The sequence below is a fragment of the Lates calcarifer genome, linkage group LG5 (assembly GCF_001640805.2).
Source record: "Lates calcarifer isolate ASB-BC8 linkage group LG5, TLL_Latcal_v3, whole genome shotgun sequence".
Lineage (NCBI taxonomy): Eukaryota > Metazoa > Chordata > Actinopteri > Centropomidae > Lates > Lates calcarifer.
The window spans coordinates 4,040,509-4,066,103 of NC_066837.1; the positions used below are offsets into that span (position 1 = coordinate 4,040,509).

At 41.4% G+C, this 25,595-nt stretch overlaps 1 protein-coding gene across 6 annotated transcripts in view; it reads left to right on the forward strand.

Moving 5' to 3' along the window:
- The window catches only part of mgat3b (beta-1,4-mannosyl-glycoprotein 4-beta-N-acetylglucosaminyltransferase b), a 67,443-nt gene extending 42,438 nt beyond the window's left edge, over positions 1-25,005 (forward strand). For 2 of the 6 annotated variants that reach the window (XM_018685337.2, XM_018685338.2), the window contains exons 2-6: positions 4,116-4,276; positions 9,401-9,851; positions 12,504-13,159; positions 14,159-14,441; positions 14,635-25,005. In XM_018685337.2, the coding sequence (XP_018540853.1) occupies positions 4,200-4,276; positions 9,401-9,851; positions 12,504-13,159; positions 14,159-14,441; positions 14,635-15,120 (1,953 nt within the window). In that variant the 5' untranslated portion in view covers positions 4,116-4,199 and the 3' untranslated portion in view covers positions 15,121-25,005. Of the gene's footprint in view, positions 1-304; positions 481-503; positions 633-4,115; positions 4,277-9,400; positions 9,852-12,503; positions 13,160-14,158; positions 14,442-14,634 lie in introns of those variants that run through there. The other 4 variants (XM_018685339.2, XM_018685340.2, XM_018685342.2 and 1 more) reach the window with 3 other exon arrangements.
- Positions 25,006-25,595: the final 590 nt, after the last annotated feature.

Below are 25,595 nucleotides of genomic sequence, written 5' to 3' on the forward strand. Positions count from 1 at the left end.
TATTTTTGTTTCTGCAAAATTATCAACTTTATCAACTACCCAGTTGCTAATACTGGTCAAGGGGAAAACAAGTGAAAGATTCTGCTAGTCAAAGGAAATAAGATAATTTTAGTGATGAAACTTTTTGTCTGTCATGCCCGCCACAGGAGGAACAGCAGAAAAGCCAGCAAGTGTACAGTGCAGGCTAAACAGTGTTTTTGGTTGACTGATGTAAATGTAACTGTAGAGTAACAGGCAGAGCATGACTGGAAACTTGAAGTGAGTTTCTAGAATAACTCAGCACAGCACGTTTGGGGAAAGAAGAGAGACGTGAATAAGGAAGTGCAGTAAATCTAGTGACTCGCCTGAGTGAAGTTACATCCTCTCATAATCTGTCCAATGAAAAACATTTGTTTGCTAAAGGGAACCACCTATAAGAAAGTTAGCTGAGCAGGCATTAAACACAGGAACAAGAGGGGAAACTGCGGTCAGCAGTGCATGGTGAGAGATTTACTCTTTTACTCTGGGAGAGTATACTCTTATACAGTGGAAGGATCAGGTCAATAAAACTTTATGGCTGAAGCATTTCATTCTGAAACTCATCCATCTTAGGGGGAAGTTGCGGCCTGATGCTCAAGATTTAATATAGAACAGTAAGTTTTTTTTCATATTCAGTAAGTTTCAATTTCATGCAAGTGTTGTTTATCAGATTAGGAGTTGCACTTTTCAACTGGATTTTGGAACAAAACCCTTCAAGATAACAAAGTCTGTATCAACGTGTTAATAGGGTTTTAGGTTTCAGCCCATTTTTAATGAAATGCCTGCAGGCTGCAGCTGCTGATTTTTTTGATTATGGATTAGTCCATAAACTGAACAGTCATTTTATCTTTAAGATAATGACAAATGTCTCCTAAATGGATTATTTCTGACCAACAGTCAAACAACCCTTTCATTACAAACAAAAGTAATTATTGTAGAACAAATTCAAGATTAGATTCTTCCAAAATAGCCAGCACTTCATGTTTCTCTGTATGTTTTGCTTGACAACAAAATATTTCATTCGCTGGACTTTATCTGTGTTTTGTCCTGAGCCCAGGTGAAGGAGATGGACATTAAAGTGTGTTAAATTGTGGCCTCATCACCTTATATACTGTTGGTTTTCCATTACAGAGCATGCTCATCTGTGCCTGTGTATGAGGTTACTTGCTGCAGGAGTGAATGTATGCTCCTCTATTGTGTCCATGTCAACACATGCATCACCCGTGACCCTCCCACCTGATGCTGATACTCCTCTGTTTTCTCTTTGACAGTAAAACTCATTAAGACAATGGATTTTTATTTCAATTATTCCCCCAGAATTCTCCCACCTTTCAGTATTCTAGAGTTTATGTCTTGCTCTGTCGCTCACGCAGGGTGGCCTAGTAAAAACAGTCTGGGGAAATACAAGGACATTATTTAGGAGTTGTGGCTGATTTTAAAATTTTGAATTTGAGTTTGCAATTAAGAGCAATTAAGAGTTTGTTTCCTTTGTCCGTCAGAGAAACACTTCTCCAGCCGAAGGTTCAGGGCCTTAACGAGCTTGTGGTCGTTTGGTTGGAAGTTGGGCCCACTAACTGCTGCACCCAAGGTGTTTTGTTTTGTTTCAGTATCCCCTCTGAGTGCTTGTTAGGTGAGATCAACAGACAGGCCAGCGACCGCGGGTGGTGTTGAAAAAGCAGAGAGATGCTTTGTAGTCCAGATGAGACGATACCAAAGCCTTTCCCAAGTGGAAAGATGTTTGTGAGTTTTCTTTGTGTTGAGAGAGGAGAGAGGGGGATTTAGATGAGGCAGCTAGCCTCTCATAGAGCATTGTCTCACACACACACACACACACACACACACAGAAACACACTGTGCAAAGCTTTACTGCCTTGAGTTCTTATTAAACAAAGGCCTTTAAGCACTTTGGAGAGACAGTGCATCATTTATCATTCGACCTATGAAACAGTTTAGCTGATGTGGCAAGAACTTTAAAGCAACAAACCATTAAATGTGAGATTGTGTATTCTGAGGTGTGTCCTCCCATGTTTGTATGTGTAAATGTTTGTATATTTGCACGGTTGCAGGGTTGTACACACTAGTGTCTGTGTAAAAATATCATATCTTAGGTCCTCAATGATTTCCATTCAGATGTTACTTCCCCATCGCCCAAAAAAGGTACAAAGTACAGTTTTTCAGGTCTTATATTTTCATCAGATTTGTATTAGTTTTCTTATCCCATGCAGTATTACCCCCTCAATCAGAAATGTCTGTGTCCTCCCACTGTGAGCATAACAACAGACAAATACCCACCCACCCCCTCCCTGCCTGTCAGCCTCAAATACTAAGACTGACTAATTTCAATGTAAAACTGGTTCATCAGGTCAGCAGGTCGCCAGCAATGTGCAACACACACACACACACACACACACACACTGCCACACTGATGAAATTAGGAGCAGTTAACTAGGAGAACCCCTCCTTCTGGCACGTAGTCTGTCTCTCTCTCTGTGGTTGTTTATCACTTGGATCGCCCTCCGTGTCTTCAGACCAAATATTTTAGCTGCGTTTGTCAACCAGTGGCCGGGACTTCTCTAAACTCTCCAGGGGTGCATGTGAAGTCCCTAAACTTTTTCAAAAATTCCCACAGACGCAGATCTGGGTGTGAAGAGAGTAAAAAGAGAAGGAGGGGAATTTTATTTTGGAGGAGGGGAGTGGTGAGATATCTACAAGTAACACCAAGTGTGATAAGATAACCAAACTGAACAAAGAAAGTGGGTGGGGAGATCATCCATCACTACGCTCTCCGCCTCCTCTGATATCAGACTGCCCGCAAGTAAAAACGTTCAGTTGTATAAACACAGGAACCCTAGTTGACCTAAATTAAGACACACAAGAAGCAGATTGCAGAAAATATCCTCTTCCTTCAATTCATTCCAGTCCTGAACACATAACCAGTTTTGATTGGCTAGCTTATCACCATAGAGATGGGTGTAGCCCTACCCATTAGTTGACCAAAAAGCAGTCACCAGGCAGATTTGTCCCGAGGTGCTTTCTTTTAACAGCAGAAAGGAATGTAAATTTAGATTAAAATGAAGATAGATATAAGAAAGGCAGAGAGGTGTAAAGATGTGGGGGGAGTGTGTTTACTGCTGGTTTATAACATTTGTGTACCTTCAGCATTTGTGGCTGAGTTTCTCTGTAAGTATTACACTGTAGTATTGTGTAGTAAAATTTCACTGGTTCCAGCTTCTCAATTGTGAATATTTACGGGTGTTCTTGGTCTTAGGGAAATTGTGACGGGCACGTTTATACATATTTTTTGCCTTTTTTAAAAAAAAAAAAACAAATAATGCTTCCATGAACATGATAATAACTGTCAGGTTGTTCAATAATGAAGATAACTGCAGCCCTACAAGGGAGTAGTAATTATAATAGTCCTTAATAATGGCAAGAAATTAAATGAAAATGTGAAGTTCATTTCTTTAGTAGCCTCAGTTTTTCTGTGGCTCTGGAGGAGCTTTCTCATGTCTGCCAAAAATGACCCTGATCATGTCCCAGTGATGTCATCAGGGTTATCAAATCTTGGACGTCTAACAAACAATGCTATTGAGTTTCATTATGGGAAACGCAGGATCAGATGTTTTTAAAACTTGATCCACACTGGGGACTAAGAGTCTGAATTGTTGCTAAATAACTTTTGAGCTCTAGGTTTTGCAAGGTTTTGTCCTTTGGAGGTATGAACAGGACAGTCAACATTCCAACCAGGTCCCTCACACTTACTCTGTTTAAACTTTGTGCTATCTAAAAAGTATTAACACACACAGGTAATATTACACTCTGTAGTAAGTATCTTTTGTACTTCTTAAGGCCTGGATTCAGGCTGATAAGATCACAAACCAGGTGCATCTGTGCATGTAGTTGACTCTGGCATGTGGCAAATATAGGCATAAGTAAAGAAATCCTTGTCATTGCAGGTATTTGTAAAATTCATAAGAAACTTGTAGAACCAGAGGTCTACACCTTTACTTACCTTTGTTATCTGTCACTGCAACTAGAAGAATGCAGAGTGTGTGTGCCATGTTTTATAAGACTCCACCCTGTGCATTGTCTGACAGGCAGCATCGCAGGGAAGAGGAAGGTTGCAGCAATAGACTGGCAACGACTGGTGACATGAGCACATTGGAATAATTTCTACAATCATGTCTTGGCTTAGAGGTACCTGGGCACCACTGAGTCCACAGAAAACACCCACACGATGCCTGCGGTTACTCTGTTTGTAAGTGTTTTTGTATATGGATTGGTGGTGGGATGACTGGATTGGAGATGGGCTAAATCCTTTCCCCTTTCTGTAATTTCTGTTTTCCGATTAAAACATTTTCAGTAGTAGATAAGATAAGATAAGATAGCTAAGATAAGATAAGATAGCTATTCTAAACTTCTAACCTTTAAAGTATTTATGTATGTTTAAAGGTTGTTAATGATTAGTCACTTAGTGATTTAGATTTAGTTTTGTTATTCTTCCTCCTGGTTCTCAAGCAAGATATCCCAACATTCAAGCAGTAAAACTGATATTGGCGCTTATGGTATGATTACAATCAGTAACACTGAACCACTTTCTAAACCAACCCTGTCTCCTGAATATTCCATTTCTATACAACTGAACTGCAACAGGAGAAGTTTATACAAAACATAATTACAGAAAACAGCTCAAATTTCTGCATTTGTATTCTTTTCTGTGTGCAACACTGTCAAGTTGTCTACATTTTTTTTTAAGTATAGCTGAACGTGATGTATGTAATCTTGCAACTATGGGCCAAAAAGACATGTTGCCTCTGAATATAATCCAGCTAAGGTTTCCCAGAAAGTATATTTGCTGCTGCAGTTAAATTGTTTAGAAATGTAATTTCTAAAACCCAAGGTTGTGTAAAAGTGGCATTAAAACAGCAAAAGATGAACCACCTGCACACACTGTATCTGACCAGTTTTGGTTGTCAGGGAAATTCTGCTCTTTTTGAAATCTCTCAAAGGTTTAACCTGTTAACTCCTTTGAACTATTGATCCAGTTATTTTTCATTTGGCTTCCAACCTGTTTGGACTCCTAGGCATTATCATGATATGCTTTTGGATAGAGCAAGCTGTTTCCCCAGTGCTTCCAGTCATTATACAAATGTAAAGTAGCAGTCATCTGGCTTTAGTTTTTACTAAGTATACAAAACTGTGAATGTAATCGCTCTACTCATTTAACTCTTATCCTAATAAAACATTACCAAACTATTCCTCCAACTTTGTTCAACTGTCAAACATTTTATTTTATAACATTTTATCAGAAAACCTTGATAGCTTTGCTGACAGTGATAACATTGTTTGTTGTTCCCACATGAAACAGACTCAGGTTTAATTCCACCTCAGTATACACCCCCCAGGAGTTAGAGAACCACTGTCCTAAATCTTTGCGTCACAGTGGTAGGCTACAGGAAGTGTTAAAAGATTGTGGCATCCCAAATCTGACATGTGGTATCTCTGGACATGCTAGAATGAAATTAATATAAAACATATTGATGAAGAAGAAAGGAAACCTCTTCTGCTTCCCCTCTCTGTCTCTGTGTCTTTCCATTTTTCTTTGTATCAGGGCAGAAAGAGAGATGAGTCTTTTATTCACCCCTCGCTTCCTCCTCTTTGTCTTTTATGGCGAGCTGCGTGGGAGACAGAGAAGAGTGGAGTTAAGGAGTGAACGTGAAGGGGAATTAGAGATGACAGATGATAGTGGGGAATTGAGAGAGTTGCCAAGAGGATGTGACAGTGGGAGATGAGGTGGCACAGTGCTTCAGTAATAAACCAAACACCACCAGCTTCCACCTCATTTCCTCTTTTCCTTTGACCCCTCTCTCTTCTCCTCTCTTCCATGTGCGATTGTGTTCATGTCAACAGAGGTATTGTGTATGCCTCATTTGTATTTTGAAAAAGCAGCATAGCATCTCTGTGAGGAGATGGAGTAGTAACAGGATATAACACATTTCTATCTGTATATGGTTGTCTATTTCTGCCAGAACTGCAGTGTTAGGGCCTGTTGACAGGCAGGGTGGGACAGGTTACTTTCCACAACATGGCCTGAAAACGCCACCAACACCTCAGCTTGAATTGCCTCTATCTCCTGTTTTTAATCCTAGAACTTTTTCAATTATCCATTTCTTTTTGTCTAAAATAAGATTTGAGGGGAAGTGAGCAGTTATTGAAAATAAATTAGGTGAGGTGATAGATTTATACCTAAGCTTCCCAAACCTTTCATGTCAAGGTCCAAGCACCTGTGATTACAATTTTATTAAATAGTAATGGTAAATGGATTGCATTTATATAGAGCTTCTCTAGTCTTAATAACCACTCAAAGCACTTTAAACTATGAGTCACATTCACCCATGCATTCACACACTGCTTCTGATAGTACATCAATCCTTTCCTTTCTAAGGATACTTCAGCAATTCACCAAACCTGTGCACTCGAGGAGCTGGGATTGATCTACCAACCCTCAGATTAGTGGATGATCCTATGTATCTCCTCAGCCACTGCCACCCTATCACACCACTAGTAAGATTTGTCTGTACTTTACCTCTGTAAAAGAGTCTAAAGTCGTATTTGTTCATTAGTTGTCAGGATATTTCTGTACCATGTTATCATTTGATGGTATCTCAGGCCAGTTTGGCAAAGGAGCAGCTGAGTTGTTTTTGGCTACGATTGACTTCCTGCTTCAGATTTTGAAATGTTATTGTTCATTAATTTGTGCAGTTGTGAGCTATAAAAGTCTGTTATGATCCATTGTTGGTTTTTTTAAACATACATATCTACGTACCGTAAGCTTTCTGTGGTATATTGGGAGATGCGGTTGTGTAAATGAAATGTTCATTGTAAATCCAGAGTAAATGTTGATTTAGTGAAACAGTCACACTATGTGGCTATTCCTCATTCAGCTGAATCTTTGGCCTCAAGTTTAGCCTCCCTGGTATACAGATTAGTGATTGTGAATGATGAACTTCAGTGGTGATAATTAGCAGAGATGTGGAATCAAGTAACGTGACTTTAACAAATCTGGTGGCTTTAGACTTACACTAATAAATCAAAAGACTTGACTTAGACTTAAACTCCAGTGACTACAGACTTTACTTAGACTATAGTCATTTAATTTAGGATTGCCAGATGTTGTCTCTTAAACAAAGTGAAAGTGCAGTGAAAAAACTTGAAGGACTTGATTTGGTCTTGACTTGAGAAGGTACCAAGATCTGAGACTTATTTGTGACTTTTAAAGTGGTAACCTAATCATTCCAGGCTTAAGATTCAGGTGCAGACTACTGCGGTTACACTGTTAAATATCTTATCTATGTTAAGCTAAACCTTTTTGAGCCTCTGGTCAAGTTTCACAACAACTTGTTGAAGCTGCACATGAATGAAAAATGTTTAATCCCCAGAGGACTCTGACTCTCCCTCTTCATTTTGCATCTCTGCTTTTACATTCCCTCCTCAGCTCCCACTTCATTCCTCTCCTCCTTCCACTGGACCACATCTCTCCATAACACCGCCTACAAACCTCTCCTCCTCTCCCTCTTTTCGTCCACATCTTCAGCTGGACCTCTACCCCCTGCCCTTCTTCACACTCCTCTTTCCTCTATGCTTTTCATTTCATATCCAGTAATCGAGACCCTGGTGGGTGGGGGCTGTGCTGAACAAGCAACTTCAGATTCATTCAATGCATTGCTGGGAGGTCACTGGCAGAGTTAGCTCTTTTTTTCCCCTTACCTCAGTGTTTTGTTTTTTTTTTTATTCCCCTACACATTGTATGCTTAATGTGTTCAGATGTCCAACATTTTTGAAGATGGATTAGAGTATGAGAATAAATCTTGCTGCGTAAGCATCGAGCGTCTCCATTCCTTGACCGTATACTGCCTGTGCTTTTGCTAAAAAGGAAATCCCAGTCAAAAGCCTAGACATAGGCTCACATTCAGATGCTTCGAGTCCACTTTTATGCTTTATTTCAATCCAGTTTTTATTGTAACGGAGAGAAAATGAAAATGCAGTTGATCTGGCAGATGTGTGAAACAGGACTAGATCGGGATTATAATTAGTATCACATCGTATTTTTGAACATTTTGATCATTCCCTGATAATCAGTACAATTTCTGACATTTTTCTCATCTCAATGCACACTTAGCAAGTCGTCAATGAGAAGCTTGAAGTCTGCATGAATAATGATGTAATGATGATGTAGACTTCCAGTTCACTCTTTCCCGTACATGCTTCAGTCCTCTCTCCTGCATTGTCCGTAATAAAAAGCTACAGGGTGGAAATTGAATCAGATCATTTAATCAGCATGATCATCAGCATAAATTATGTGCAGCTCACTGGGCAGAGCCAGGCCATAGCACTGCCACAAACAGGCCCTTGTTTGTCAGTGTGGCTAATTATGGTTGTAGGAGCATTTTTTCTGCGTTGAATGGGATCGTTAATATATATACCTGCACTTGACGTGTTATCACTCTGTAAAGTTGACATGGTGGATCAGTTAGTTAACAGTTGCTTATTTACACACCCAGCAAATATGTAACCAAAATAGCTTTTGCTTTGAGTCATGCCTCTAGCCACCTGCTGAATGTAAATTCAGTATTGACTCTTTATTCAGCTCTGTCTTGTCCTCCACAAGCTCTTGGTTCTTAAGCTGCCAAATGCTCCACTAAGTTAACAACTTAGCAGTGAACCTTTTCTGTGTGCTGTGTGGTCATAGGCAAGTGCTATACAGTAGGCTTGTCACATCTTTTTCACTGACAATGGCTGCCTGAGCTGGGAATCATCACTGAGAACCAATGAAGCAGAATGGTGAAGTTGAGGGCTGTAAAACCAAAACATTGAGCTTAAAAATGCTAAAAAGCTCTGTAGAGCTGAGGAGAGCCACAGAGTCCAATGAGCTCTGTTAGCTCATCACTAAGAGTGAACTAACCTTTCATCTTACACACAGTCATTTCATAGAATATCATTATAAGATATTTGTAACAGCTGCTTTAAGGACATCTTTTATTGACTTACAATCGATTCATCTCAGTTTTAGTCCAGACAGTGAACATCGTTGTAATAAAGAGTGAATTGCAGGTTCATGGCTCTGTGTGTTTGAGGCTGCACCTTCCTCCTGTTGCCTGAAGTGTTGCTCTTACCAAAGCCAACAGGTGGTGATTGATTTTTTTAACAACCCTGGAGGCTATTACCTTGAAGTTAATTGTGGTTTACCAACAACTTTAAATAGTGCAGCTGGGAATAAAGAGGTTATTCCTAAACGGAAATTATTTTTTGATCTTATTAGTCAGACTCATGTTCCTTCATTTCTCTCCATCCCCACCTGCCCCCTCCTTTCTCCTGTTTGCAGGATGAAAATGCGGCGGCACAGGGTGTTCTTGCTGTGCACGGTGGGCCTGTGCGTCATCTCCTTTCTCCATTACTACAAGGCCCTCCACTATGTCTCCCTGCTGCGTGAGCTCTCCGCCCCGTACCCCAACATTAAGTCCTTCATCATGGTCACTGGCTTCTTCTGGAGGGAGAAGGGTGTGGCTGCCACCCCACTCAGCCCCGCGTCCCCTGAAGAGGCCCCTCCCCTACCTGTTATCCGCCAAATGGACACCAAAGCTAGAGGCATGGCGGGTGCTGTGGGAGGAGGAGGAGGAGGAGGAGGGATGGGTCTTGGGATTGGGGGGGTCATGGTTGGAGGTGCTGGGATTGTTGGCAGCGCAGGACTGGAGATGAGGCTGAGGGAGGATCCGGTAGCCCCTCACCCCTGGGAGAAACCAGAGGAGAACCAGCGGGGAGACTCTCCGAATGAGGTGAGAGTTAAGTTTTACTGTGACCTTCCTTACACTAAGTGGTCTGTGCAGTGTAATGCAGTGTAATACAACAGTTTTTGTTAAGAATGACTGCTTTAGTTCTTAATATGTTGACTAAGTTCTACAGTGGGATTATGCAGCTGTGGTGTGGTGTGATACTGGACTTCTGCCTCCTAAGGACTCACTTTTATCACAACACATATTTTTAAGGTTACAGAGAAATTTTACATAGAGCACTCATTAAGGCTGGGAGTCCTTGGGAAGCATAAATCACAATTACAGTTTTTTTGGACTGAGCACCTGGAGTAGAAAGATGTACATGCATTTTACACACTGATTGGTTGCACTGGACTGCCATATATTAACAGTGTTTCCAGTATTTTTCATTGCACAAACAGTGGAAAATGTTAAACACTACTTATAACACATCCCCACATCTTTATAGGGGCCTTTAAAAACAAAACAAAGCAGATGTGCAAACAGATGTAAAATTATTTTTGTAAACTTGCATGCATCTACAAGTTGGTGGATTAATAATATGATAATATGATATCTAAAGCTGCAAATAAGCTCTCTGTTTAAGGTCAGTGTTTTTGCAGTGTGGACAGTTTAATTGTAGCAAATGGTGGGTTGAAGATACTGTGATTTAGTGGAGGCAATATGCTTGCTAAAGAAAAAGAGCAAGACTGCATATGACCCATGTAAATTCTGCCTAAATACCCTGGGGGTCAGTGTAAACACAATTTCATTGTAAAAACAACATTTATACTGTGTGTGTGTTTACCATTCAGTATACCTCTGGCACTTTTTCAGGTTTTGTTCCAGTTATCCAAGTTGTTCCTCTCCCTTCTATTTATATCAAGGATCATTTACCTCCACAACATTAACAAGTTAATTAAGTCATTATGGTAAACATGAGACTCAACCTTCATGTGACATACATTGCTATTTTAGTTAAAAGTGTTTACATCAGTGTGCACTTTTTTTTTCAATGGACAAGATATAATATTTTGTCCAGGATATACAGCAAACCTTCAGCCACTCAGATCCTTTGTAATCACGTTAAGCTTGTTTACTGTCACTCACCTGCCACCCACAAGAAGAATATTATCCCTCAGAGATATGTCACCTCACAGTCTTTGTGATATCTGTCATCTTATTTAATCTTTGATTGTTTGGAGAACTATAAACTTCACACTTTACACACTTTATAATCTAACTGTGTAATACAGTATGCATTTTAATTCACTGACAAAGAGCAGAGTAAAAGATGGTGTTCTCTTTGTGGCAAGATATTTTCACAACCCTCTTGAGGTAACGCTAATGTAATATTACCTCACACATTATTGATCACATATCTTCTTTCACTTTTCCCCTGCTATCATTGTATTTTATTTCTGCATTTTTATTACTCTGCCATGTTTTGTTTTATCACTTCAGTATTCAACAAGTTGGTCACACAGTGTTTTACTCTAAGAAGCAAAGTCTCCTCCTGTCAACACTAAAACTGCTTCTCAAGAAATAATGTCTTTCATACTCAAGTTGTAATGATAAGGTGTCTTTGCTGCGCAGTGATTTCAACAGCTGCCCTTTTACTTCTAAACATTAGCTGCAGGCTGTTTGCCTTCATTTCATTCACTCACATTTGATCTTGGTTGATGCTGCTGACAAGGTTACACAGCAACCTGCTTATGTTTGACAATGAAGCAAGTACAAACGTAGTTACTGCACCTTTAAAGGTACAGTGTAACTGAATATTTTACCAGTTCTCCAAAGTTAAGGTCTGCACATTGATATACAGTTTTAGACAGTAGGGAGTATAAAAAGCCAATTATAAAGACAGACTTTGGTTCAGGCCATGATGTAATAAATATAGGCTAAATTCTTTGCAGAAGGAGCTACAGCAAATTTACGTTTGGCTAGGGCGCAGATTTATGAAGCCTCATGGACCATAAGTACCAATAGATCCTGAATATAAAGTTTTGATGTGATGTTTCTTTTCCATGTCACCTCAGTTTAATTATGCAGTTACTTCAAATTCTGTTCCCCCAAAGCTGTTTGCTGATTTCTGGTATTTGAATAAGTCTGTGTTCTTCACATGTTTAAAGACTTGTGCACACATGTTACATTGTACATATTCACCATGTTTTGAGCAGAGAGACTCAGATCAGTCTGTGAGTTTCCTGGGATGCTTGGGAGGGTAAAGTGACATTACTCCTGACAAACCATGAATGTGAATCTCCTTCAGACCTCAAGTGTATCCCCAACCCTCGTCTGTTGATCCACAAAGATACTGAACTGGTATTTCTTATGTACTATCATCAGCTATCTTTCTAATTGTTCTCAAGATGCCGAGAGCACATCTCAGTGTCATAGCAACTGGTGCAAGACAAAACAGCCTCATATAATCTTTTGCTACATGATTACTTTTTTCTATGAACCTTAAGAAGTCATAACAAGGGTCAGAAACACAAACCATTTTTTTCTTTCTTTGTTTTGCCATGTAGTGTAACTATCAATTCAAATGCAATTACATTTCAAAATATTCATTATCTCCCTCCTTCATTTTATCCCATGTATGTGCAGTTTGTGTGTGCCTTGGTGTGCAATTTAGTTATTCAGTTACAATACCATGTCTGTCACTCTTTCCAGGAGAGAGCTGAAGACCATTTGAAGCCGCGGAACCCCAGCCACCAAACTCAACCTGCTGGGCCTGACCTCCCAGAGGTCCCATTGGACGGAAAAGGTATCCGCAAGGATAAATTGTCAGACCCCTTAGACTCCATGGGAGATCTTCACACTCGCACTCACCAGCTTCAGGATGACAAAACACCCTACTTTGTCCGAACCAAAGCTGGAGCTCTTTGCTTCAGGCAGGGGACAGAGGTGGCTACCCCAAAGGAGTACTCTGGGAAATCAGGGGGCACTGCTGCCAATGGAGCTGGGGAAGGTGCTCGGGCTGGGGCTGCTGGGCAACGGAAACCTCTGGAAGTCCAGCAGCAGCCCTCCATAGCACCAAAAGCCAAGGCGAGGGCCAGGGGCAATGGGAAGCGGCTGGTCAAGTGCGTGTGTCGGCCAGGATGGCATGGACCTTACTGTGGGGTTCCCACCATGGTGTACCACTCCAATCTGCCAACCAAGGAGAGGCTGACACCCAGAGAGACCCCACGGAGGGTGATCAATGCTATCAACATTAACCACGAGTTTGACCTGCTGCACGTACGCTTTCACGAGCTCGCCCAAGCTGTCGATCTGTTCCTTGTATGTGAATCCAACTTTACTGCTTATGGAGAGAGACGGCCTCTGAGGTAAGACCCACATTTCTGGACTGGTGTATTTTGGGGAATTATACAAGCCAAAGTGTATTTAAGTAAGATGTACAATCCTCAGCTGAGCTGCTCTGTGGTCATCAGCAGATGACTCTCTCTGTGCCTGACAGGACAGCATTGTAAAATGGCATGCATTCTCAGCAAATTTTAAACTGGATAAAAGAGTATGACATGAAGGTGGGACGTCTAGCGCAACCCAGTACAGTAACTCTAAAACCATGGTCACATCATGCCAATGTTTTAATACAGATGAGAGTTCATTTGAGGGTCTAGTGTACACTTGAGATGTGTAATTTATCCTCTATTTTCATAAATATTCATCAGCACAAAATTAAAACACTTAGCGAAATCCCAACACTTCCCCATATATTGACTAGTTACTGTTTTCAGCTCACAGTCTTTGTTTACAGCCAACCTTCACGCTTCTTGAGCATCAGTGTGCTGAATAACAATTACAGTGTATTTCCTTTGGCAACAACATGAAATGCCTCGGGAGCAATTTTACAGCAGATTATGACAAGAGCAACATGATTGACTCTGCATGCAGCCTTGAAAGGAGAGATTGGTGTGTTCAATCATAGGATGTGACACTGCATGAAAGTAGCTACATTCAGTGAACAATGTCTTTTGCTATGCATATCAACAGGTTAATTGAGTTGTTCTTCCAGTCAGTTGGGTGTACGGACAGTGGGTTTCTGTACTGAAAGGCATCATTTGTCAAACAAGGACCTTGGTGATCTATCATTCCTTGTAATGTACCTCAACTTCCTGCCAATAAATATGAAATGGCATACCGCTACAGTTTAGATGGATCTTTCCCAACAGTTTGAAGCCAACATTGGTTTTCATTCTCTTCTATACTATAAGGAAATTTACTTTTCAAACATCCATGTGTTGTGCAATCCATAACAATATTCATCAAGTCTGCATTCATTTTTGTTAAAGCAATACCTTGTGTCACATCTGTATTCTCCCCAGTTTCCTGCGGCTCCTCCTCAATGGTACGTATGACTACATACGTCACAAGATCCTGTACGTGTTCCTTGACCACTTCCCAGAGGGCGGTCGGCAGGACGGCTGGATTGCTGATGACTACTTGCGTACCTTCTTGACACGCAATGGCATGTCCAGGGTGATAGGCGCTAGGTCAGACGATGTCTTCGTCATCAATGACGCAGATGAAATCCCAGCACATGAGGGCCTCCTTTTCCTCAAGTTATTTGATGGCTGGACAGAACCTTTTGCCATCCACATGCGCAAGGTAGCAACATTATGTCAGCTTATGTTGTCTACGAGGTCTGTGATTGCTTGTGTGATGTATGAAAGTGATTTCTTTTTGTAGCAGCTTTCTTGTTCACCATGAACACTTTGAAAGCAGGAATGACGTTTGATGAACCATGTTTTATGCCGTCTTTATATAATTCTGTTTTCCTCTTTTCTCTCTCCACATCCAGTCATTGTATGGATTTTTCTGGAAGCAGTTTGGCTCTTTAGAGGTGGTATCAGGTTGCACAGTAGGGATGCTCCGGGACGTCTACGATGGTGATGGCATCAAACTGCGCCGGCGTGAATACTACACCATGCCAGGTTTCCGCAAGTATGAAAACGACACAGGCCACATTCTGGTGCAGTGGTCAGTGGGCAGCCCCTTCCACTTTGCTGGGTGGCACTGCTCATGGTGTTTTACGCCAGAGGGGATCTACTTCAAGCTGGTGTCGGCACAGAATGGAGACTTCCCGCGTTGGGGTGACTACGAGGACAAACGAGACCTTAACTACATCCGTGATCTGATCCGGACGGGGGGTTGGTTTGATGGCTCCCTGCAGGAATATCCTCCAGTGGACCCCAAAGAGCACATGTATGCCCCCAAGTACATGCTGGAGCACTATGACAGATACCGCTACCTCCTGGAGAACCCTTACAACAAAGGGACTGAGTGAGGGCTAGGAGTTCAGCTGGGCAAAAATATGTGAAATAACTAGTAGGGCCTGAGTGGGTCCTCAGCACTGAGTTGGGGGGAGCAGAACGGTACTGACGAATTACATCTCTCATTGGAGTGATACCTAAATGTATCTCCACCAGGCAGCACTGATGTTGCAGGGATTTAAAATCTCTTAAAAATCATTATTTTGGGGTCAAAAAAGGGAACACTGAATCACATCCACCATGGATTTACAGGAGAGAGGATACAACCACTGGATAAACAAAATCATAGATGTCCTCATTCATCCCTTTTTGGGGGGAGGAGCCAAGCTATCTCTCTTTTTGTCACCCCACCCCTGTCCTCCCTTTCTTCACCTAAGCCAATTCTGAGAGAAAGGGGTCGCTCAGAGGAAAAAATAAGGGATATTTTCGCAGGCGTGTGAAACCTGTGTAGAGGAGAAACTTGGGAGTGAAGGACTGTTCTTTTTTTTTCTGTCTGTGTTTACTAAAGTTTACAGACCTGCCGATGTTCCAGCTTCACTCCTCGCCTTCAGATGTCTTCCTGTCATATTTGGTGACCTCCTTTCAGAAACAGACCGTTCAGATATTTTTTTTCTTGGGTCTCAGTAGAAAATTATAAATCATATTTAAACCCTGCTGGAGTGCCCATCGCCAAATGAAAAGGAATGACTCCATGGAAATATTTCAGCTCATTCATGTACTCACACATCCACATGCACCTTAGACCTGTCTGTGTGTCTGTGTTTTTTGTAAAAAAAAAAGTGTGTGTGGTCTGTCTTTGTATCATATTGTGAGGTTCGGGGATGTAAAGGGTGGTGAGGGGCAGAGGCAAGATCAGTGATTGGGAATAGAGAGCAAGAAAGAAGCATCGGGGGGGACAGGGAAGAAGGACAGCAAGATGGGAAAGACAGCACGAGGGAGACAGAAGGCAGGAAAGAAAGGAGAATAATGAGGGAGGAAGAGAGCAGTGATGAAAAGGAGCGAAAAGGAGATTCGTTCCCATCCCCACAGCGATATGCTGACGCACAAGAGATGTTGCAGGAATGAGTGTGCAGAATGTGTGTGTGTCCCCAGAGATTACAGATAGCTCTGAATAAATCATGGCCTGACGATTGGCATCCGAGACAGATGAAACTTAGTATGTCTGATAAGAACAATCGAGACTGGTTGGGGAAAGATCACCCTTCAGTTCCATCTCGCTGTCTGTCCAGTAGCTGAGATTACTTTGTTTCCCTGGAAACTAAAGCATGTGAAAAAGAGAGATGGGATGGGTGTTGTTTAGATGAGTGGGTGGGTTCACATCAGGCAAGGAGCTGCCGTGTTCAGACAAAGTCATCGCCAACTACAGGTCCCCCTCGGTTAAATATGCCTCTCTCTCCTCAGCTGTCAATCGCCCACTCTCTGAAAATGACTCTTCCTAGCTTTTTCTTTCTCCTCTTGTGTCTTTTTTTTATGCTGCTGTCTTTTTTTCTGTCTTTGGTGTGTGTGTTTCCTCTTAATCTTCAGTAACAAGGCATATTTTTTTTCCTCTCTTCAATTCAATTATTCTCTATTCTATAATTATTCTCTCTTTCACACGTTCCCCTTTCTGTCAAAAACTTTGAAATGAGTCTTCCTCTAACTCTCCTTCACCCACACCTACACACACACACACACACACACATTTACACTGGGTCTCACACTCCATTTTCAGTGTGTATGTGTTTCCTCCTAATCCTCACAAGAATTCCCCATTTCAATAACAGGGATGTATTTATCTTCGCTCCGCCTCATTTCTCTTCCCCTGTCTCTACAGGACAGGGCAGCTGTTACCATGGCGATGCCTTTCACTCTGCCCACAGATCACTATCATCTGAACATTTAGGCATGAGCGCTCATGCCTCTTGTCTTCTCCCTGTTGTAAACGGCTGTCAATGTGGCTCGATGCCTGAATCCCCACCCTGAATTGTTGACAATTTGGCCTGCATACTTTTCTCTGAGGGTGTGTGTCATGTGGGCTGAGGTCATTGGGGAGCCAGGGTTATGATCTTGTCAAGGCCAAGGAAATCATGGCAGCAATATTTACAGTAGGGAACAGTTATGGAAGTTAAACATATAGCAGGCGAGTATTGATCAAAAGCAGTAAACACAATGATTTTTCTTTTAATTGCAGATTGACTGCATCCACCATCTGCTTCTCCACTGCCTGTCTGGACTTTACAGATACTGTTTACCTCAGCTTCAGGCTAGACACTGTTTCAAGGTGAACAGCTCCTCAAGAGGAATAACAAGTTTTGGGGAGTAAACTTGATAAGTTGCTGAAGGGAAATGCTGGGACTGAGAATGTTTTAAAACCTAAAGGCAAAAGTTTGATGTTGCAGGTTTAGGTTTCACTGTGCCACCTTACTGGAAGTATCCTTGAGTAAAACATTCAGCCACAACCTCCTCACTTATAATGTAGTCCATGTGCATTATGTTGTCAGCTGAAAACTCTCAAGTTTAATGAAAGTTTATGGATGATAATTGAGTCAGTAGCATCAGTGTTTGTGTCCTTCAGTCCACCATGCTGGCTCTTCATGGCTATAAGCTCATGGTGGGAAAATCAGATTAGCCAACAGGCTGCTGACAGTTGTGTCGGGTCTGCACTGCTGCCTCGATGGCAGCGAGTTCTGTGGTGGCAGCTGTTAGGGGTTTGGTGTTGGTGTTGAGAGCCAAATTCCCATCCAAATCCAGAGGGGCTGCAGAGAAACGAGCTTTAAATAGGATTTGACATGAGACGACAAAGTAGACAACAACAATGCCTACACTTGGCTTAACACTTTAAGAGTGTATATTTCCGAGACGTTAAGTAATGAATTCAGTTTATCTGGAGTAGGTGGTTGAGGATCCATTTAGAAATAAATGACTTATCTGCTGTTTTTTGGCATTTTTGGCAACTGTCCAAGCTCATCTTTGAACTTTTCTAGCATACTACTGATGAGTATTTTCTGATCCCAACAGTTAACACAAAACTGACACAGCTCTATCTAATTTGATTTACAAAACACAAACAAAACTTCCCTACTTCCCTCTTACTTCATGGCCTGAAACCACAACGATGTGCAGCCTCAGTCAGTCAGTATGGTGAGCTCATCCTCTCATTTACAGGCTGCTATACGCAAAAAAAAAAGAAATATGTGCTTTGTAGCCAAACGTCATCTCAGAAATGTGACCACAGGGGTGTCGGTTCAGTCCCATCAAGGGCTGGGGTGTGTGTGTTTGTGTTTAAGCTCTGCCAAGAGGCATTTAACCACAGTTTTACTCCCAGCTTTCAGGCTTGCTGCAGTCAGGCTACACATCTGGTGAACAGCGTTTGTGTGTGTTTACATATCAGTATGTATGCTATGCACTTTTAAAATCATTTGTGTGCGTCTCTGTGTGTGAGAGAGCGAGTGATAGACAGTGAGTCATACCAGATAAGGGTGTCTGGCCTGCTGAAAGACAAGTCGGGGTTACTTCACTCAGCCTGTTGCCCCATTATCGCCATGGCAACCATCCTCTTGATGAATTCCTGAGATCCCTAAGAGCCTGAGGTCATCAGCTAAGATAGCAGACCAGTAGGATAAGAGATGAGAGAGAGCAGAGGGAGGATGATTAGAAAGAGAAATAAAAACTCTTTTCCACTACTACTTACACCACCTGACCCAGGTAAAAATAAATAAATAAATATAAATATCACAGCACTGCAGAGCTGAGAATAGTGACACATCCATGCAGTGTACACCATTACCTACCACACACCTCCTTTTTTTTAACAGTTTGTGTTTTTCATTGATTTGACTGACTCATCACAGCAAGCAGGCAATTTGCATGAGGCGCAGGAAAGCAGGAAAAACACTTTTTTTAACATAAGCCAGGAATAAAACATGAATGGCAAATGTTTTTTGGACTGAGCAAAGACAGGAAAGCAAGAAAAAAGAGAGAGTCCTGTTTCAAACAAAGCCAAGGCTTGATGAATGGAGACTCAAATCCAAATAATCCCTCCACCGCTATTCCCAGTGACAGTATTATTGGATGAAGCGTGGTCATGACACAGGGGAGAAGAGGGAGGTAATAAACTTGACCAAACGGCTTTGATTTTTTACTTTGATGAGGGAAAGTCATCACAGCCATGAAATGAAAATCGTCCAAATGAAGGGAGCAGCTCATCATCCCTATAAAAGGGAAATCTATAAACCAGTGACAGTTTAAGTGAAAACGAGGTTGAACGACTGAAGCGCTGTTTGTTTGATATGAACATCATCTTGAATCTTAAATCTTGAATGATGAATCAAAAAAATCAATAAAGCAATAACATATAGGAAAGGAAAGACGTAGAGCCTAAAACCACAATTTAGCCCAACCTTTATTTGATTAGATTTTCTCGGGCACTCCGCCAACAAGTAATCTGCACTAAACATGGCTGCATGCTTCAGGTGATTGGAACAGAGGAAACACATTAAGGGTAAAATGCAAAACTGTAAACAAGATGGAGTGATGCCGCTGCAGACAGTGGTTTGGAGTTGTGTTGCTAGGATACAGCTCATTGCTGTCTTGATTTCCTTTTAGTTATTGATATTTGCCATATGAGACACAAATGGACCCATTTAGAAGGTTGGAGGAGCTTTCTAAAGAAATATTTACGTTGTTCTCTTTGCAGGTTGTCTGCTACAGTTTACTTAGGCACCGATCAGTGTCCAGTTAACTGCTGGATATCAGACTAGCAGGCAGTTCTTCCCTGACTTTTAGTAAACACATTTTCTTTGCAGAAATGAGCAGTTTTTTGAGTTATTTAGGATTATTGTTGCATATGATTTATGTACCTAAAGGCTTAAAGGGGCACTGCAGTGATTTAGTATTGGACTTCCATAAACATGAGGGAATTGCAAGAGACAGATAAAAAATAATGGTCAAAATTGGTGCAGCAAAGGCCAAGATGTCCCTAAGATAAAACTGGATCTTACATTTCCTGGAATGCTCAACATTATGTAACTATTTTTCACAGGCTGTGTACAACTAACCAGTGACTAGTAAACCGATATTTATGTGTTAAATTGTTGATGACCTTTTAATCTGTCCCAAAACTAGACAGCTTTGAAGATACGGAGCCAAAACAAACCACAAACATCAGTCTAAACTGATCACCATCAGCCTTTAAATCTCCCATTTATTGGACCAGCCCTTCTTTCAGCACACAAACACAAACACACATCGTCAGCAGGTTTGTAGCATTCAGCATATGTGTATCCTGTACAGATGTGTTTCTGCAGAGCTGTGTTAGCCTACCACCACCATCACCCCCCATCTGTTGTTGTGCTTGTAGAGCGGCTGACTGGCTGCCTGTCTACAGGGTTTACATGCCTTCACGACTCTGGCCTCCCGCCAGCCCTGTAGCTTGCACCGATTGATCTTTTCCAAGAAACATTAGCAGCAGGCAGGACGGAAATCAAGAAGAGGAGGGTGTGGGGGTGCAGAGAAAAGAGGGTCCCTCTTTGACTCTGTTGTTGAGGTCATTTCTTTCTTTTTCCCTCTTTCTGATGGCTCCTACATGGGTCTGGAAAGTGTGTAAACCTTTAGCTAGGTATGAAAAAGAGCCAGTGTACTCCCTTTGTACTACTTTTTTCCTTAGTTTTGACCCATCATCATCTCATATATTCAGAAGTTTATAGCTGTGAGTAACAATCTTTATGAATGAAACACTGCAGCTAAATCACACTGAACACTTTAAGTGTTGTATCAGTTCAAGAAATTAAGTATTTGGGGGTGAACCAGCACACGCCTCTTGTCAGACCGTAGCAACAGAGAGCTGGTGTTGTTGTCGCCTTGGCTGTAAACATGTTGTTATTCTCCTCATTTAAGCCACGGAAAGCGTTCACATTCCAGAAGCTGAGCAATCACATTAACTCCGACAGCTGCAACGATGTGTCACCACTGATTGGAAATTACTTGGTGTTACTAACCACAAGCATCGCCCAAACAAGTGCAAGTCTTTAACCTACTTTTTTTGTGCTCAGTTTCTGAGACCATCCAATAGTATTAAAGGGGACGGTTCACCCAAATTACAGAAGAAGAAACATTTTCCCAGTTCCCTTGAGTGCAGCAGTATCTAGCCATGCAGATAGTGCTGCAACACAAACAACTCCATTCCCAGACTGTGTTGAAGCCTTAGAGAAAACTTGATCCAAAAAAGGGAAAAAAAACTACATTGACAAATTACAGCAGAGGTAAAGGAGAAATGTTTTGTCAGCTAACAAGGTGACATGAATAAGAGCACAGAAAAAATAATTAGATCCATGCAATTCTGTTATAGACAGGCAAACTGCATATGCTGATGAGGATCGTGTAAACAGTTCGGAACAGCTACTAAACAGACCCTGTGGTTTTCTTAACTGGTGTTTCCTAGGTCGAGAATGAACCTTTATTTGTTTTGTAATTTAGGTGAACTGACCCTTTAAAGCAGTTTACAGTGTTGGAAGGTTAACAGGAAGCCTTGCAGTGTTGTGTTCTTCCACTGAGAACTAAAACCCTCCTTTTGTTTATGGGTCTTTTAATGAGTAAATCAATTGGGCGCGGTTCAGTTTTGTTCAGAAAAACAGCCAAGTTGTGTAAAAGTTGCATGGAAAATAATTTGCCCTATCACACAACAGACTGAGCTTCAGTTCTCTAAAGAAACACATCAAATTAACCAGCAGTTAAGAAAAGAAACAGTGGAAACATTCATGTTATTGACTGGGAAACTCTTCCCCTGTAAGAATGTCTGATGAACATGCCTGGTATTTATAAGGTGTGTGAGTGTATGTGTTTGTAAGTCAGGAGTCATAACACGTCTGACTGTGTTCCAGGACAGATTGTTGGCTTCAGGGTGGGTGTGAGACCAGTCTGGTCCTGGTGTCCATATGTTGTGACATTGCAGATCAAAAAGATGAAAGTCAGTGTAGCACTGCAGAGACAGATGGACACAGTGACACATACATGCGCGAAAAGTCAGGCAAGCAGATAGGCCGACACCTGGCTGCAGATCAAATGGCATCAGAAACTGGAGGGAAGGGTCGGGTGTTAAATGTGTGTCTCTTTCTGCATGTGTAGCTATTATATATTATATATAGCTATCGAAATATGGCTATTTTTAATGCTTCCAATTATAGGAAATCTTAAAATCTGAAGTATTTCTTTGCATTACATTAAATATTCATGACAAAATAAGTAACTATCACAGTAAAAGAAATAGTCCGGCACTTTGGGGAAATACTCAAGGAAACTGTCCCTGTAAAACAGTATTTGTTTATTTGACAGAGCCAGGATAGTTGTTTCCAGTCATTGTGCTAAGCTAAGTTAGCCGGCTGTTCAGCGGTAGCTTCTCACTCAGTACATAGAGACATGAGTGGTATGAATCCTCTCATCTAATTCTCAGCAAGAAAGTGAATGACCACACATTCCCAGAAGATCAGACATTTTTTTAATGCTCAGACTTAATCTGCTGCATCAGGATTGTGTGGGTGCGGTTTGATTAGATTTGATTTGCAGTAGCCCAACAACCCACTTACTGTCAACAAATTACAATTCAAATACTGCCAAGTGTTTGTTGGTTGCACAGAATTACAGGACACCACCTTTTTCCTCACAAAGTCTCACTCATATCAGTAAGGAGAGTTCTGTAAACTCAGTAAGAAGAGTTCAGAGAAAAATACAAAAGCTCAAATATGAAATAACAGAATATATGCTAGCATATATGCTATGCTATATAAATAGCAGAAATGGTGTGTTCTAGTAGAACCTCAGTAATAAGATGATTGAGAAAATGGCTTTTCAGGGTGTTTAATACTACAGCACACAGTAATGTCTTAGATAACAGTATTTTTCAAACTTTGATGCAATAGTTTGGGAAGGGCCTCTCCCGTTTCAACATGAGAAAGCACCAATTGCCTAAGTTCACTGCCCGACCTCACTAATGCTCTTAGCAAATCCCCACAGCCAGAAAATCTTTTGAAAAGCCTTTCTAGAAAAAGAGAGTCTGGTATAACAGCAAATCCATGCCCATGGCTCTGGAATGGGGTGTTCAGCATCACATATGCGTGTAATGTTCAGGCGTCCACACACTCTTGGCCTTTTAGTGTGTTTATTCCTTGTGTGTGCATGTGTGTGTGACTTTGCAACTCGAGCCCGCCTGCAGTTCTAAGAAACTTTCTGTCCCTGAGCGGCCCGACCTTGAACTGAGACAGAGGCAGAGAAAGAGAGGGTTACAGGGTGAGAAAAAGGCAAATGGAGGGGAGGGAAGAGTTGAGGGGAAGAGGGCGAGAGTGAGCCTCCAGAGGGGTTTAAATTCCCTGCAATCAGAAACAGAGACAGATGGAAAGAGGGAGTGACAGATCCTTACAATCACAGACTCTCCACAGTTATAGTCTCTGCCCCCTTTTTTGTTTTGTTTTGTTTTTGCACTTATGCTTTTATGTGAAGTCAATCGATGTGTCTTTCCATCTGGGGTTTTGTTTTAAAAGTTTTAATATTGTTTCTGGTGGAATTCTGAGGAACAGAGAGGGAGGGGCGATGAGCGTCCCTGGCTCTCTGTTTTTCTATTTAACTTTGTTTTTGTACTTCTTTTTGTAACTTTATCCACTTGGCAGCTTGATATTTAATGTCTTTTTAAGGCGGTATGTGTGCGTGTGTATGTGTGTGTGTGCGTATGTGTGTGTGTAAGCTCATATGCACCGTCTCAGCCTACTGCTAGAATAGACTTCACCTCCACCTCACAGATCTTTTACCTCCTTTGATGCCGTGAAGGGGACTTCATACTGTGGCAGCCATCTTGTTTGCTTTCTGTGACTGGTTTGTTGTTTTGATGACATCATATTTTCCCTGTGACCTTAACAGCACCACATAACCTCTTGATTCATGAGTTGCTATTTTATTCTATTTTTTTATATGTTGTTTTTCTTCAAGGTTTTTCTTCAGAACTCATTGTGACCTTCACACACAGCAGATACACTCACAGATAACTGCAGCACACACACACATATACCTATGTGCACACCAAGACACACACACACAGTACAGCCTCTGTGTTGTGTGATTGTGGCCGAGTCCTCTACTGGTCAAACAGTCGGACTACTGTAGCCACTCTGTTTGTGCCCTCACTGTTATGCGATCGCTATGAAGGCTCGCCATTGTGCGACCAAAAACCATTTTTGTCATCGCTCAGCCACTCAGAACCGGTTTGGGCCAGAGCCCCAACCCGAGAGGAACCCAAGATACACACACACACACACACACACACACAAGAATTGCAATTTTTGCCCTGTTCTTTTGTTTAATGTTCTGTGTCTGTCACACAGCAAAGTGGTGCTGGTTTAATGCTTTTTGTTTCCTGCTTCTTTTTCCTCTTTTGTCACTGACATCCTCTGTTTTTACTCCAAATAGACAAAGATGTCAAAAAAACACACACAAAAAAAGAAAGAGATGATTCTTCTCTTTTGGAAGAGAGCTTTTTATTTGAGTTGCATGCTGAAATGCAGATAGTACTTCTGCCTGTAAAACTATGAATTGCACCTTATTGGAGGGACGTGGTTTTTGTTTTGTGCATACATAAATATAAATGGGGGATGTATAATATTTTTCTTTGTTTTTAATTTTGATAAAAGATGTAACTGTTAGCTAGTCAGGCAATGTATGTATCTTAAACAGGGTTATGATTTTTTTTATGGTTATTAACGGCCGATTTTATCATCATTGTTTCAGTCACTGGTGTTTGTTGTGGGACGGCTTCATTAAGCAGCATCAGAGGAATGTGCCAGAGACTGGTGAGCATGCAAAAAGTCCGACACATTTCCAAAAATAGATTGTGACACTGAAAAAAAAAACAAAAACTTTCCATCTTCACTCTGTAAAACTAGAGCAAAGAGCTACCTTTATGAGCACAGACCTCAAAACCAATGCTCAAAATTAGTCAAATATTTTTCTCTTTGTACAAACACATCTGTGGTTTTAGTTTCAATATTCTTGGCATCAAACAACCTACAAGAGAAATGATCATGTAGAAAAACTTTACATAAACCTTCAGTTTCACTACAAACATATAGCAGAAACATTGAGACGTTCTGTGATAAAGACCAGTGTGACTGCCTGGCTAATTGCTGCTGCTTAGTGAGGCCTGGTCTCCAAATACACACACACACACACACACACACACACACACACACACACACTGGCCTGTCCTCACACAGTGACCACTAGGAGGCAACCTGCTTGTCCTCTCACATATCACACATAACACAAACACTTCCTTCGCCTTCCGTCCATCTTGTCCTTGAAAAAGGACAAATGACTAACTGACACAAGACACCATGTTGCTCAGACACACACATTTTCACATACACACAAACACACACATCAACAATACAGCCTTGGCAGATGACTGGCACTAGGCATGGTGCTGCCACCCGGTCTCATGTCCCCAGGTGCTGTCGCAGCCAACAGGGCC